This window comes from Chrysemys picta, chromosome 11, assembly GCF_011386835.1.
Source record: "Chrysemys picta bellii isolate R12L10 chromosome 11, ASM1138683v2, whole genome shotgun sequence".
NCBI lineage: Eukaryota > Metazoa > Chordata > Testudines > Emydidae > Chrysemys > Chrysemys picta.
This window is the reverse complement of record NC_088801.1, coordinates 61,477,667-61,494,357: the sequence shown is the minus strand read 5'-3', so window position 1 is coordinate 61,494,357 and position 16,691 is coordinate 61,477,667. Positions and strand designations below refer to the sequence as shown.

The 16,691-nt window shown below is 46.4% G+C and overlaps 1 protein-coding gene across 6 annotated transcripts in view; it reads right to left on the bottom strand.

The window, feature by feature from the left end:
* Window positions 1-16,691, bottom strand: part of NRP2 (neuropilin 2) — a 123,617-nt gene that overhangs the window by 24,353 nt on the left and 82,573 nt on the right. For 3 of the 6 annotated variants that reach the window (XM_005306054.5, XM_005306052.5, XM_065562094.1), the window contains exons 13-15: window positions 13,646-13,908; window positions 11,844-11,940; window positions 6,969-7,010 (exon numbers count right to left, since the gene is read on the bottom strand). In XM_005306054.5, coding sequence (XP_005306111.1) covers window positions 6,969-7,010; window positions 11,844-11,940; window positions 13,646-13,908 — 402 coding nt within the window. The remainder of the gene's footprint in view (window positions 1-6,968; window positions 7,011-11,843; window positions 11,941-13,645; window positions 13,909-16,691) is intronic. The other 3 variants (XM_005306053.5, XM_005306055.5, XM_042859650.2) reach the window with 1 other exon arrangement.

The window sequence follows — 16,691 nt, the reverse complement described above, 5'->3', positions numbered from 1 at the left end:
AAAATCCAGGATTTTTTTTTTATTTTTGGGGGGGGGGAGGGGGAGACCTTCCCCGAATCAGCTTGGTTTTGTCTCCACATGACAGTTGTGTCAGGCAATGACAAAACGTCACCGTTTTAACTGGAGGTAGAGTTTTATAGCAAAGCAATAAGGAAGTCGCAGTAGAATGCCGGGAAAGAAATCAGAGGGAGAAATATTCTTCATTGTTAAGGGAAAAACCGTGAAAAAGATCTCTCACCCAGAGTGCCCTAGACACCTATACAGAGATGGGACCATGATGATCGTCTAGCAAGCCAGGGATGCACAATCCACGCTGCTGAAAACTAAACTACTGTCAGCCACCTGTGTCGCTGAATTCAGGCTTGGTTAAGTGTCTCCCTGTTCCGCCATGTTTAACCCTTTTTGTGCCAGCACATATCTCACACAAAAAAGGAAGGTGGGGGGAGGCATGTATCGTTTTGTGGCCGAGCTATTTGTTTTAAAGGTCATGTCCGGACAATACGGCATACATACGAATTCTGTTTTACTGCCAGCCCCCGCGCACATACGTCCTCCAACAGACTCAGAAGATGCTAAGTGGTATGTTTAGGCTAAAACCCACCTATCTCACTAAAGCAGGGCGGCACTAATGCTCACGCAACTATTACTCAGACTGCTCAAATGTTGCTTTTGGAGACAAGTCCTATCTAACTGGGGATGCACTTTTGGAATTTATTGATTGGCTGGTCCATGGGCGAGAGTCTCTGAGGAAACTTTCCAGATCACTTGTTCTGTTGTTGAACAAAGACATTTTAGTATTTCTCTGGAGGCAGCCTGACGCTCCTCTCATTTTGCTATCGTTTCTGCAATAGAAGGACTCTTCCCACACAGACGGAGTTGCCAGGAGCGTCTTAAAGTGGATAGTTTGTGGGCTTCTGTGAATTGGTGTCAACTTATTATTCAGCTCACTGATAATAACTGCTGCTTGGCAACCAACTCTGTGTCTGTTTTCAGTGCATGCGCAGAAGATTCCAAGGGGAAAACGAAATACTGAATGATGAGCCCTGCTATGCACACAACAAGGATGTTTCCCATAACAGTCCCCACCTCCCCCAGGTGTCCTACGAGATGGAGGTGGTGATCTATGTGGTAGGTCTGCAGAGTTTTGTTCTGCTGTAGCCTACATAGGAGATCAGTTGCTTCTTAGTCACAAAAAGTGATAGGAGTGAAAAACAGGGATCAAAACTACATTCAGAGAGCTTGGTAAAGATTGATAGGGTACATCCTGCTTCTTCGGCGCAGGAGATTGGAAACGACCCACACGTTTGTAATTCCAGGCAAGAAAGAGTCTCCTTTCTCAGAAGAAATGTACGTTCCTCCCCTGATACACACACTGTCTCAACCATCATTAACTGGCCTCTGTCTCAGCAGAGAGGCCATTTACTGGATGGTAACAGAAGGATGAACTCTCCTTTCACCCTCCCCCAGAGGCAGTCTCTCCAGAATAGAGTGGAGGGACATGGGGGGGGAGGCAGCATGGGAGAAGCTTGTAGTGTGGCTGCCCATGCTGCACCTATTCTGGGCATAAGCAGAGATGCCAAGAATGTCTGACCTACGTGACGTTGGGCAAGTCATTGAACCTCTCTGTGCCTCAGTTCCTCATCTGTACAATCAGGGCTGTCCCTAGCTATTTTGGTGCCCCATGCAGCCCCCCCGTGGGGGGGCTGTGTGGGGCCCCAGGCCTCCGCGGGGAGTAACGAGGGGAGGCTGGCCCCAGGCCTCTGTGGGGGATGGCCACTTCCTGCGGGAAGTGGAGTGACCCGGCCCCAGCCTGTTCTGCTCCCCTGGCTCCCAGGCTTGGGGGGAGGGGGAACCGCCCAGCGGCGCAGCTGGGAGCCAGGGAACCAGAGCAGGCTGGGGCCGGGTTGCTCCACTTACTGGTGAGTGCAGGCCCGATAGCTTCTGGAGTCCTCAGGGGAGTGGGGACGGAGCAGGAGTGGGAAGAGGTGGGGCTGGGGCGGAGCAGGGGCGGGGGCCCCGGGGAATTGCCGGAGCAGGGGCTGGAGCAGCACGCAGCTGCGCAGGGCACCAGGAAATTTGGTGCCCCCGGTGCCCTACACAGCTGCGTACTTTGCGTATGGGTAAGGATGGCCCTGTGTACAATGGGGATAACAGCACTGCCCTAGCTCCTTGGTGAGGATAAATACATCACAGATGCTATGGTAGTGGGGGGCCATGAAAGACAAGGAAAGAAAAGCACAACATGACTAGGAGCTACAATAATACACATGCTAAATAATAAAACACCATTTGACTATCGTCCTCCTGGCCACTCTCCCTGAGCCAGTTCCTGAGGGGTGAGTAGTGGTGGTGGTGCCAGTTTTGACTCTCCAAGACTCCTGGATGGGGTTGGCCAATCTGCCCCCTCCTCCCCACATACCTGGCTATAAGGGGCCCTGGGCGCTGTTGTCACCTCACGCCACTGCAGGGGCTCCTTGCTCCTTCCCATAGTTGCTACCATGAGGGAGCCTGGTTTGCTCCCTATCAAATATTTGGAGGGGGGTCCTAAAATCCCCCCACCCCAGTTTTTTTCCTTTAAATAGACCCATATTAGGTTATTTCTGACATGCAAAGGTAAGGGCACAGATACTCTGCACACCGCTGTAGCTAGCACAGTTCTGCGCCCCATGTGGGCACATGTGGCTATCCGATGGCAGTGTGTTGTCGTTGATAGGCAGTGTGCAAAGTGTGAGGGGATGCGTAAGAGTAGATTACTGACTACACTGAGCTAAACGGAAGTGCACACAAGTGCCGACGGAAAAAAATTCCAAATGAGAATGTTTATTTAATGTTCTTGTAGAAAAACTGCCTTATTTCAAGCTGGCTGGTGCGCTGAGAAGAGAGTTTACAATGTGGTCATAAAACAATACCCAAGTAATAAACTGCTGATCTCTTTGGGGAGGGTGTAAAAGTACAAACTGTCCTGCAAAATGACAAACGATGCAAATATCTCCACTAGATCTCTGCTTGCCGCCCAGGCAGCATAGGAATGGAAACGTACAGACGTTTTAATTATGCTGTTTGGCGCTAACTGGCACTTCAAGGCCCAGATTCTCAGCTGGTGTATACCAGCATAGCACTATCGAAGTGGGAGGAGTGAGGCCTACTCACACCAGCTGAGGATCTGGCCCCAAATACCTTAAATTCATGCCCTGGCTGGAAAAGAGAGTAGTCGTCTCTTCTCCATTCCCAAAGGCTTGCTGCTTTCTTCTCTTTAAAATCAAGGATTGCGCTTTCTTTAGGTGAAGGCTGCAGAAGTGTGTGAAAGAAACTTGCCTTCCCTCTGCCAAATGGACCTGGACAGTTATTTAATTTTAAATGACGGGGGCTTTGCCAGAGCTCTGTGAGGGTGTATAATATACCAGCGAGTCTCAGAGATAACCAGTCACTGTTTCCAAAAGCAAATCCACTTAGCTGAGTCCTAACAAATTTACGTATGTCTAATCACCATCCTTGCTTGCTCAAAAACACCTACTCTTAATCTGACAGCTAGATGGGGCATGAGAAGTAGCAATACAGCAGCTGCCTCTCAAACACTGAAGGCTCAATTCTGGGTGCAAAGGCCAGTAGTACATAGCCTGGATAACAATATGATGTGCTTACATAACACTTTCCATTGAAGAGAGCTTTACAAACAATTAACTTCGCCTCACATAGCTACTCTGAGCTACGACCCCAGGTACATCATGGAATTTACCATCGAATTTGCTCCTGGCCACAGAAATCATGCCCAGAATCTCAATGTTCATTCAAAGAAAGTTTTGTCCCTTTATGCTTGCAGACATAATCTTAAAATGTGAACAGTGTAAACCAAGATAGAAATGCCTGCCTGAGTCTGCAGAGAGTCTGAAACAATCGCGTTGAGAGGTGTGAACTGAACCATTCACCTCAGTCAGGGCCCAGTGGACTCTGCAATTCTGTATCTGTGGAATTTGGCATTTTCCTAAGATCCCTTGAAGTTCAGCAGTTTTGCTGGAGAGTTTGCCATTTTGTTGCAGCCAAGCACCTGATTTTGAGTCTGTCTCCCCACCCTTCTGGAACCTGCCTCTTGCTCTCCAGATTTCTCCACAAGAGGGCATTTATTGGAATTCATGTTCTGCACTGTACCATGCAACTGGGCAGCAGGGGGTTGGGAAGCCAGAGCGGGAGGCCATCTTACAGCCAGGCGAAGGGGAGCCAGAAGCGTAGGCTGGCAAGCTAGGCGGCCTGGAGAACAAACAGTACAGCCACCAGGACCTTGGGAGCCAGGGTAATGAGCTGCTGAAGATAGGTATAAGCTTCCCCTTCCCTGGCACACATGAGGGGGAAAGGAGGTGCTGAGCCTGGCTGCCGAAGAACTCTGTGGGAGCTAAACCTCTTGGGAGAGTACAGAGAAAGAACCCATCCTTGAAAACTATTGTCATGAATTTCACAGTCGTGAGCATCTTCAGGTCTGGGCCAGTGCATGTGTGGGGATTGAGGAGAGGGGAACAAAAGGGTGATCAGTTAATGTCACAGTGAATTTTAGGGGTTGTGGCTGCAGAGTTTGGTCTCCCTGTGAAATGGAGTCCAGGGGGCCCTGACTACCAGACATGAATTCATTATCCTATGCATTTATTTGAGAAGCACACTGAGGCATAGAGAGGTTAACGCCCAGGGCTGTACATTAGGTGGGGCCAGAAATGTGAAGAGAAACTAGAAGTCCTGACCCCAGCAGCCACAAAACTAGGTTAGCTCTTATTCCCCCAAGTAGAGGGGGATCCCGGATGGTATAGGGCCTGTGCAGTCAACTCTATACCACTCCTTCCCAGCCCCACTGGTGCAGCTGGCATGATTGGGGGAAGGGGCGAGAGAGAGTGTGACTAGAGCACCATTGGACTCCAAAGATACCTAGCTCCTTCGAGGCTAAGGCCCAGTGCAACTTAGAGCAACCCGTACGCTACTCTAACTTGCTCCAGAAACTGAGCCAGGCCAGGGCCAGCTCAGAACTGGGAGGGCATAAAGATGGCTTCAAGCCACCTCTGCTCTACTCCAGCCCAATCCCAAGGATCTAGCACCAGGTCTCTTGCTTTAATTACTACATCACACTGGCCCAAGGTAGGCTGAGGAGATAGCAGAGGTCTGGAAAGTCAATTTAGCAACTCAGCTAGGTAAGGAATCCCACTCATTTGTCTTTAAGCATTAACAAAACCAACTTCTAGCATTAAATGTAGTTCTTCCTTATGCTGTCGACTGCTAAAAATAGCTGCCAGTCATTCAGTACATGCATACAGTACACCGATGTTATCCGCTCTGTTTTTATTGGCTCTTTGTTTTCTGGAAGTTTATTTTATATATAGAAAAGTGCTCTGCTAAGATTAAAAAAACCCATCCTCTTAACTGCATCACTTTTCTGGTCGCCCTTACATTCTCCCACATATTCCACGCTCTCTCCTTTCTTTCATTCATTAGAGCCCTAGTTCTAAAAAAAACACTTTTCTGTTTCCGTCAGGTTTGTGTGCACTTTGTTTTATGCATGACTTGGGATGCATATCATTGTAAGTCTGATTCAGACCACAGGCTCTGGGACATTTTGTGTGTGTGCAACGTGTGCTGATGTTCACCCTTGTGCTGTCTACACACTACCACCCCACCCTCCCAGCCACACAGCAATTTCAGGATTTAACATTAAAACCAAAGATTTAGTTAGGTAAGAACAAAAATCATAAAGGACAAAAGTAGAAAATAATATGTCTAGAACCCCTAAGTCTGTGGCCCTGTGCCACAACCATGTCACAGATACACAGTCCTCTTAGAAATCACTGAAAAATATGCCAATATGGACTATTAACATGGCAGTGTTTTTCATAGATTCTAGGCCAGAAAGGGCCATTCTGACTATCTAGTCTGACCTCCTGTATAACACAGGCCATAGTATTTCAACCAAATGACTCCAGCATCAAGCCCATACCTGCTGGTTGACCTAGAGCTAGACAGACATCCATTTTAATGATGGAGAATCTACCACCATCAGGTGATGGAGAATCTACCAGCTGAAAATAAAGGGGCCATTTTTAAATAGGCAGAATGCCTTTTAAACTAAGGAGTCCTCCTGCTTTTCCTTTTTTGGAGTTTGACAACCTACACATTCACTCCTGGAGAGGTAGTCAGCCTTAGACACTGAAAAAGAGATGAAAAATCTTCCCCAAAAGAGGACAGCTCACATTTTTTCAGTGTAGAAAACAGCATCCCTGCTGAACCAGAAACATGTTTAATGAGCAGGCACTATCTCTGAATTCGCTTCCTTTTGTTTTACTCTGTAGGTTTTATCAAAGAGAAGAATCCCATTTGCTATTCTTTAGACTAGCATTACACTATTAAATGCACCATTTCACCTTGTTTCCCTTTTATTGAATGTCAACTTCCAAACTCCTGGTGGCAGTTGTTCTTCCAATTCTACGCCTAATTTCCTTCTCCTTGCAAGCAGGCCTGCTGTCACTGTACCTCACTAATAGCTTTGGCATCTGTACGCTGGAAAGCACCCATCTTCAGCTAAAATAAATCACTGCCACCCTTTTACTCTTAATTCACTACCAATTTTTTTGGTTAAATCTGTTGGTGGTTTCTCTTGCTCTGGGTCCTACATTTAAGCTTTATTGTGCCTCACTGGGCATTGCAAAGCAGAGAACTTTATCTGGTCTTATATGTCTCGATTATGGGTTTCTGAACTTTAATTAGACATGAGGTAGCAAAGCCTGCTCTGCTATCCTCTCCCCTTCCCTCCCCTCCCCAAAGAGCGCATAGGCTAGTGCCATCTGCTGATGGGAAGGCATATTGCACATTTACAGTTTCTCTTGTCTCGTAACAGCACACATTATTTTCATATGCACGCACACCGATTAAAAATAAAAATAAAAACCAAAAATGAAATCATGCCATCAGAGAAATTACTCAAATAAGTGTCATTTTACCTGGAATGTAGAAGTTCTCACCTGGGAAAGCTGTGATGGGTTCTGCAAAGGGAAAATAATATTCTGATTTTAGAAAGGAGAATGTTTAAAACAAACAGAAGATCACATCGGATGCGTCCCTAGTTACTTATCAGTGACATCTCCTCAGGCCCGACATTGGTATCTGTGACTCCTGTGACTAAATGGCGAGCCCTAATCCAATGGTTCCCAAACTTTTTATTAAGGCGATGCACCAATTGTATATAAATTCCTGGGTGGGGCCCAAAATCATACACCAGCGTCCTTCTCCTCCTCCGCTGCGTTCTCCTGGCCATGTTAGGAGGCACTCACCACCTGCAGCTACACCCTCTGCCCCGGCACTGCAGCCCTAATCCTGGGCTGGGGTCGAGGAGAGGCCCAGGGTGGGGTGGAGGAGGAAGGTTTTGGAGAGCAAGCCTGCCCTGCACCCACCTGGCAGTAGCAGCTCTTGCCCACGGGATTGGGCCCAGCTCCCCATACTGGGTGTTGTGACCTGGCCTGCTGGGTCGCAGTGCCACTCAGTTTTGGCCTGGCTGCTGAAGCAGGACAGGAGCTGAGGCTGTGGGGTGAGTGCGGGGTGGGCTTGCTCTCCAAACCGCTTGTCCAGGCCTCCTCCACACTGGGCCCCACAAGCCACTGTCTGGGACAGGGTTACCACCTGGCCAGAATTTGACTGGTCTGGCTGTTTTTTTATGGATTTGCCAGTTGCCAGAAAAATAATGTAATCTGCCAGGTTTTTTTTAATGTGGGTCTAAAGATTTGCGTTATTATCACAATACACTGGGATAGCTGATGTTAAAAGTTTCTGTGTCCAGCTAAAGATGCTGCAGTATTCCCACTTCCGCAGTTTAAGTGATAACAGATCAAAACTGTTGAAAATACAGCAGCTGTCTGCCCACCAACACGCAAGCGCGTGTGTTAGAGAGGGTTTGAGTCACGAGATGTGCGAGGCCTATGGACGATATATGGAGGATCAAGGAATTGGTGCAAGTGATCCTACTACACACAGAAAAAAAAAAGTTTGAATCAGAAACTGCACTTTCAGTGACAATGGGCTAAACGAAACAGACTACAAAGATTGGCTTGCAAAATGTGCTGATAAAACAAATGCCCATTTGTTATCAATGAAGTTATCAATCATTACCTCTCTATCTAGATACTATAAGTGGGTGTTGAAGGAGGTGTTGTGGAGTTACCTTGTTGTTGGGGTTGTGGTAGGCTTGCCTGGGCGGGCCAGGGGGGATAGGGGTTTTTTTGCATTTAAAAGGTGGTAACCCTATCTAGGAAACACTGCGATAACTCACAGGAGCCCCTCAATGGAAGCAGGGGTGTGGATTTCACAATATTGCAGAGGCCCCTCTTCCATAGACTTATAGACTTTAAGGCCAGAAGAGACCATCAGGATCATCTAGTCTCACCTCCTGCACATTGCAGGCCACAGAACCTCGCCCACCCACTCCTGAAATCAACCCCTCACGTCTGGCTGAGTTACTGAAGTCCTCAAATCATGGTTTAAAGACTTCAGGTTACAGAGAATCCACCATTTACACTAGTTTAAACCTGCAAATGACTTGGGCCCCAGGCTGCAGAGGAAGGCAAAAAAAACCCAACCCCAGGGTCTCTGCCAATCTGACCTGGAGGAAAATTCCTTCCCCGCCCCAAATATGGTGATCAGTTAGATCCCGAGCATGTGGGCAAGATCTACCAGGCAGATACCTGGGAAAGAATTATCTGTAGTAACTAGGGTTACCATATTTTGTGCCTCCAAATGGAGGACACTCCACGGGGCCCCAGCCCCGCCCCCAGCCCCGCCCACACCCCAACTCCGCCCCCTCCCCAAAGTCTCCGCCCCCTCCCCTGCTTCCCGCGAACATTTAATTCGCGGGAAGCCTGAAGCAGGTAAGGGGGGGGGATGGGGGGAGGAGGTGCGGCCCAGGCTGGCCCCCCCGGCGGCTCCAGCCTGGGTCGGCTCGGGCCCTGGGGTGCCGGCCCCGGCCGACCACCCCCGGCCCGCCCAGCACTGCCGGCCCCCGGCGGCCCGGCGCACCCTCCGGCCCCGCGACCCCGGCCCGGCCCCCCGGCCCTGCGCACTCCCGCGGCTCCCGGCCCGGCGCACCCCCGCGGCTCCGCGGCCCCTGTTCCCCGCCCGGCCCCGCGCCCAGCCCGGCCCGGCACTGCGACCCCGGCCAAAGAGGCCCCGGCCGAGCCCTCCCTCCCCTCCCGATTTTCCCGGACATGCCCGGCTTTTGGGGATTTCCCCCCGGACGGGGATTTGAGCCCCCAAAAGCCGGACATGTCCGGGAAAATCCGGACGTATGGTAACCCTAGTAGTAACTCAGAGCCCTCCCATCTAGTGTCCCGTCTCCAGCCATTGGGAATTTTTGCTACTGGCCATTACCCATGGGCCACATGCCATCATAGGCAGTCTGAGATTGGCCTGAGCTAAAAAGTTGGATTTAGATCCAGACTTCAGGGTACAATATGCCCCAAGTTCAGACGTGTTTGAATTCAGGGATTCACTCATCATAGAAATAGGAGCCTGCTACCAAATCCCAATCTGAATCAGTGTTCAGATTCCAAAACACCCTGAAAGGTGGGCGGTGTTTGAATCTGGGGTCTGGGTTCCAGCCCATCTCTAGTTTCAATTTTCACAGGCCACGTCACTTCTGGCTAGCCATGCATCCCTCTGTCTTACAATACCAATAAACAAAGGAGCGTGATTTTTGCAGTTACTTTGAAGAAGTGATCTGTTACAAATTACTGGATCTGAAAAGCAATAATCAGTGCTTATTAGTAATTACTTGATCTCAAAAGTAATAGACTTCTGAGTATTTTTAGATTACTTCTGCATTACGCCTGTGAGTCACAGAACCAGGCTGTGGCTGTATAGAGCACTGTGAAATCATCGCTCAAGTTCAGAACACGAGTGACAGGTTTTCGAAAGGAAAAAATTATTGAGAGTTAGAGTTCTTTTCAGGCTAAAAAGGAATCCGATTACTTCCCAGGATTACATTTTAAAAACAGTAGCCTGTTACCCTTGTCAGTTATTTTTATGGTGCTGACAAAGAGGGAATGTGGTATGCGCATATTGTTTCATATTACTATGGTGGCTTCAGAAGTGACCTTACAGCTGAAATAGCGTTACATTTTTCAGTTAAAACCATTTAAAAATCCCTTTGTCAGGCATGATCAAAACCAAAATATCACCATTTACTATTAGGTTCATAGGTCCAGATTTAAGTTCCTGAAAAGATACAAGTAAATCTATGTAGCAGTTTGAAGCAATTTTTAGAGCTAGTGTCTAACATTTTTTGGACCTTTATGACTTACAAAGGGCTTTGTTTTAACACTTAAAGCTTTTCTTACATGTAGATAAAAACAAAATGTTAGCTAATCAGGCAAGTTTGAGTATTTTTAAAAAGCTAGAAAAGAAAAGATATTAGCATTATTCATCATTCGTGTTTCTTTCTTATGCTATGGACGCCATGCCATGTTTGTCAAATGCCAGCACAGAATTTTTCACATGCAACATTAGCTCTTCTGGCACGAGGGCAAGCGGTCAGTAGAGTTCAAAACTTCAAAGAAACTTGGACCCACGGAGCTCAGAACCACTCCAGGACAAGCAGTTGACCTCTATTCTATTCTATTCTATTCTATTCTATTCTATTCAGGTTCTTGTACTGCCCTCATCACCGCAGTATCTGAGCCTTCCAGCGGTGCATTAAGCAACGTGACTAACAACTGTCATGTGTGGTTCATTTTCTCGCTCGTCCTAGTGCCCTATCTTGCTGGATTTAGGAGGCCCCTGGCAACCTGTGCAGAGACATCTTGCTGATGTGAACCTTTTTAAGTCCACCTTGGGCTACGGCCAGCTCCAAAGGAAAGACTCTGATTTCAGTCCAGTTGGGTGTGGCCCTTTAGGAGGTGTGTAACAGCGAAGCTCTTCTCCTGCCGCTGTACAGAATGGGAGGCCCACTCCCATGGACATCTGCCAACACAGACCCTGCTAATTAGATATTTTACGTAGTCCAACTCCACCCACTGCTCCTCTAGGGCCAGACCCTGCCGGGACATCTTGGCAGACTCTATCCCATGTTCATTATCTGGGGACTGCCATTATCTAAATACAATAGAGGGATGGGTAGGCTAGATGGATGAACGGTTGAATTACCATTCCTCTAATAAACGTTTTTAAAGCTTATGTAGCTTTCATGTTTAATGAACCTGTCTACCTGACTTTTGCCCTGGACTGGGAAATGATGAATTCTAGCACAAGCTCCTCTTTCATTATTGTGTTAACACTGCTATAAAACCCCTCTGCTATTTATTTCTCATTAGAAAAGGCTCCTATTGAACCCATCAGCCCCTCCAAGCATGTAATGCTGACTGGCAGCTGGTTTCCTGTGTCTAGCACTTTCCTTTTAAATTTTGTGTATGTCCTTTTTATACAGCGTATTCTTTAATAACCCCACCTATTGTTTCAGCCCTCCTCTGTAGACATATATATTCCCTTTGATGCCTTTGACACCAGTACCTATGTTCCCTAGGGACTTATTTTCCCTGATTTCCTTCAGATGCAAAGAGTAGCTTTATTGAAATCCAGAAAATCACTATAGCTCAGGCAGGAGAAGAGTTCCAGTCCCTTGGCAGAATCCTAGAAACAAAGGCTCTCATGAACTGGACTACTTTTGCTGCATGCAACAGTGATTCCTTGTCTCATTATGTGCAGCCGAGAGGATACCAGAATCACCGGGTGTAATTCCATGAGCTGCGTTCTGCTGGAGGTCAGACTAGATGTCACAAAGATCCATTCTGGCCCTAAAAATCTATAAGTCTGCGAGACAGATGTTTACGTACCCATACAATTCTCTAGGGAGATATCGGAGCCAATCCGGATGTCATCGATGGCAATTTCTCCCGAATCTCCTTTGCGTATAACACCGTCGAACACAATCTACGAGCAAATCAGAACAGAAATGTCACCGTTAGGCTTCCACTCCCAAGCAGTGCACGCAGTCCTTGTTCCCCTGGGAGAAAGAGCTGAAAATGTGCTCCCCACTTTTCAGTCACACCTGAGAAGCTAATGGCCAGGGGCCAAATGCTAGCGTCCTTACCCGGTTTTACCAGTCCTCACTGCGGCAAAACTTCCATTGGCAGTGAGAGTTCTGTCTGAGTAGGGACTGAGTAAAAATTCAGGGAGTTCATCCTTTGGCCCATCAATTGACAGCTGGATTCCCAACTCGCAGTTTATTTGAATATAACGCATTTTTCAGGGACTACAAAACAGGGTGATGGACTTGGGGTTTCATTGGTTATCCTGGGCTCAGCAGGACTGAATCAGCATAGTTCCAGTGAAGTCAATGGAGCAACATGGATTTATACCAGCTGAGGTGCTAGCTGATTGAGTTAATACTGGACACAGGACATGATAAAAAAGAGGTTTAATACCTGGAGTAAGTTTAAAGTGATAATAGTTAGCTGTGAAAAATGCTGAGTGAAAATACCTGCATTATTTAAGTAATATTCAGTTAGTTAGTTAATGGCTGTACATCATTTTTAACATGCAAAGTACTATCCAAATGCCAAGTACCCTATCTGTAAGCACATTGCGTGCATTGGTATTTTATTAAAAAGCCAAAGGAACGCACACAAACCAGTAATACATCTCCAGGGACACCGGCGCAAAGACCTTTGCTTCATGTTTGTAGCCACTGCTTCCTTTTCACTGATAACTTGAAGCCCAATCCTGCAGTCCTCACAGAAGCAAAGCCCCTCCTGACCTCAACTGGGAGTTTTGCAGGAGTCGAGACTGCAGGGTCAGACCCTAAGTTCCACAGGGCGGGGACCATGTTTTCCCTTCTGTTTTGGACAATGCTGAGCACAGTGACTCAATAATAAGTAAGAATAGGCAGCACATGTTCTCTGGCTAGCTGGCTGAGTTTTGGCTTGCCTTACCAGCCAACCGTAGCTGCTCTTTGGCTGGAGAAGAGATTGATACGCTGTTCTGCAAACCCTTTCATTAACTTCACAATGGGGTGCTGGCAGTTTTGGAGAGATTTTGCAGGACTGGGCACATGGGTCGTATCTATGTGGGCCCGATCCTCTTCCCACTGACACAATGGAGGCAGGATCGGGCACTTAAGTTTGCTTGCCTTGAATGCCTTCTGGTCTCAAGGTGCACACAGACCTTATTTCACCCTCCCCCATCCGCAACACCCCGACTTGGAGCCAATGTCAGGAAAGTGGTGTTTGCTTTTTTTTCATTCACTTTTTCAGAGTGGGCTCCCTCCCTCCCACCTCCCCACCTTTCTGCTGGCAGGATTTGTTTGTGTTTACTCCTTAGGGCTTTGTGTCTCTTGTCAGATTACCTGATAATCATCTAAAAGAAAAGGGAGGAAAATATTTGTAAAAGGGGAGATTTCAGGAATATAAAAGGCAACAGGATGAACAAAGACCTAAGTCTGTGTATAAAGACAGGCACATTCTGAATAACAAATAGAGTGTTATTTAGTTACTATAGCAACATAAGAAATACAATGAAAACGGCTCCGCTCGACAACGTTCCCTAATGATGAATGGGCACAGCCCTTTGAAATATTGACATAACTATCACTAAAAGCCACTGGAAGCTCAGAACAAATGGCCCTTTATCATCTTACTCGATAGGCCATATCATAGCTTGGCAGAATGATCCGTCCCTCTTTCCACTCATCCCCTTGGTCTTCCGAGATGATCCACAACAGCTTTTTCTCCTGGCTCGCTTCCCGCCACACCTGCAGCATTATCCCACTCCCGCCCGATGCTTGGTACTGGAACACCATGCAGACAGCACTCCTGGGCAAGTAGATCATGGGGCTGAGGAGCCGGGTGTGCTGTTCCTCTCTCCCTCCACTGCTCTGCGGCCGCAAGTAGCTTTTACTCTCTGTTCAAGGAGAAAAGAAGTAAAACCTGATCAGATCACCTCTTAGCATTTGTAATGAATGTTACACCTTCCAGTTCTCAGTTGGAGAGGATAGCAAGCACAGCTGATGGCACTTCATAGTTCTCATCCAAAGGAGAAGTTCTCCAATAGGAACCCAATGTTGTTGTCCCAGAGGGTTGATTACTTTTCCACCTATTAGTTGGACCAATTTTCAAACCCAGGTAGTTAAGTTAGGGCACTTGGATCTATACCTGGATGCTCAAATGGGAACAAGAGCCCTAAATGGGTCTTTGGGTGCCCATGTTGATTTGAGTACCCACGGGCAAAGTTGGGTGCTCTAACTTAGGTATTCAGGTTTGAAAACGGAGCCCACAATACATTCTTTGTGTGATGCTTCATCTCTTGGTTCTTCTAAAGGACATCAACTCATATTTTGCTTCATGGAGTATGCTGGTCCTTAGAACCTACACTGTGGACATTAAGGGGCACCCTTTTTGAGTATCATATAGTAATTGAAACTCACACACAATTGTTTAGTGAGTCATCTGCTTTATAGAGCCAGGTGAACTTCATATTCAGATTCAAACATATCCCCAAACTGGGATTTTCTTTTTATTTGGAACATGAATACTGGGCTTAATTTCTACTGGTGCTGAATCAAAAAATGGGCAGAAAGAATAAGTGTGTCCATTCTTGCTGTACATCCAGCATGAACTAGCTCAGAACATAGCCTCAGAGGATTCACAACAGGGATCCCAACAAAATACCCTGGGCAATACTTAGGGCAATCCTGAGGTGTTTCTCATTTTAAAAACAAACAAAAACACTGCTGCACATTCATTCAGCACTGTTTCATGGAGGGGAGATACACAGGGTGGTAGCTGTTGGGAGGGAGAGACTGGAATAACAAATAAACTGAAAACTTTGTTCCTGCTGTTGGGAAATCTGAGACGTATGTCTGTGAAGTGAAAACCAATAGTGACAGAAACATTCTAGAGAAAAGAATTCTGTGACAAGATCAGGATTTTACAGGGACTGAGACAAAACTAGCCCTGCCAAGGGCAACATTGCAAACAATCCAGATAAATCAAGAGATATTACTGGGAGTTAGAAAACCTGGGCTGTACCAAGCATACACTCAGTACTTCTGTGGAGTTTAGTGTTTGAAAGAGAAATACCCACTGTATAAATAAAAAGCCTGAGCAGTAAGGGAGATGTCTTTTTCACCAGCAGCCATAGTGCAGTAGGATACCAATAATGACACTGGGAAGCATAAGCCAAAGATTGACGTAATTAGGACAAGTTTCAGTGCAGTTATCATCAGAAAAAATGACTCTATAATAATGACACTGGGGGGGGGGGGGTTCATATTTATTCTGCCTGAAATTTGCTTAGCTTACAAGCTTGAAGTTGATTTTTCTAACCGCCAGCATTGCAAACGCATCTTACTATCTGGATATCAAGCTTATCAAGCTGTGTTCTTTGTGACTCTTTTCATCACCAGCGGTAAGTACTTTGCAATCAAAACCTAGCTGACAATTTTGTTGATGATACGTGAGGCAGAATAAACCCAGCTCTCCGTTTTTCCATGCTGTAGCTGGATTGGCCCTGAAGTGCAAATAAGAGATCAAACTTGTTTTTCTAAGAAAAATAAGCAAATATGACTCAGACAGCATTAAACACCAGGAGCAGGTGTGTTGAGTACAGTGATGCTTTTTTAAAACACACAAGTCACTTTTCAGACTATAACCATATAACAATCCCTAGGGAGGAGGAACAGATAGCAGTACTTATAAAGGCCAACCACATCTGATCACACAGACGAAGTCCACAGATGTAACTGGACTCGGAAATGCATGTAGCAGCAAAAGGCCTTTAGCATGGCACTTGGCTGGGTTGATCTAGACTACTCGATATCTTTATCTAACCCATGGCATTAAAATAAATTCCACAAAAGAACCATGTGGTCCCCTCTATGCGCTACTCCTGTAATACAATATGAGGAAGCCCTGGAATTCTGAAATACATTGAATTTAGAAGGAAAGTTATTGCGGATATTACTGTACTTTCTGTGCCAGTTCTTCTGCCTATCCAATACAAAAATGAACTCTATAGCTGGTATTTGTCATTAGCATACATGTGGCAGCCCTTTTCTCCTTTCCTTCACTCTGACACGGATAACACCAGGCTTAGTGATGTGTAGTTTCCTCTCCCTACTGCACTTCTGCTGTCTTAGCTCCTTTGACCTTGATGGGTGGGATTTTGAAAAGCTCTTAATTGGCCTAAGTCTGCTCCCATTGAAGTTTTACCACCAATATCAACAGAAGAATTAGTTCAACACTGAGCAATTTGAAAATCAGACCAAATGCATCTCCAGAACTTAAAACAGAGACCTGTAGATTGACTGAACTCAGGTTTCAAAACACCAAAAGGCAGATCCCTCCCCTCCCACCCAAAAAAACCCATACAATCAATTTTCTACTGCTGCTGCAACAGCTAAATGAAGTTAAAGTCAAATTTTGTCTGACCAAAATACCAAACTTTTGTGTACTTCCTAGACATATGATCAAAAAGTAACAGAGACACATTCATTCCTTGAGAAATTCCAATGACTTCACATGAATTTGTCCACTTTGTCCACTTTAATGCAAACATCAGCAAAGAAAAGATCAAAGAGTGTTTGCCAAGTCCCAGCTGAATGAAAATCATTTGAAAAAGTACCATGCTGTTCTCTAATGGAGGAGGGGACTAGTGATTCACTACAGAGTGGTGGTGGAGGAGGA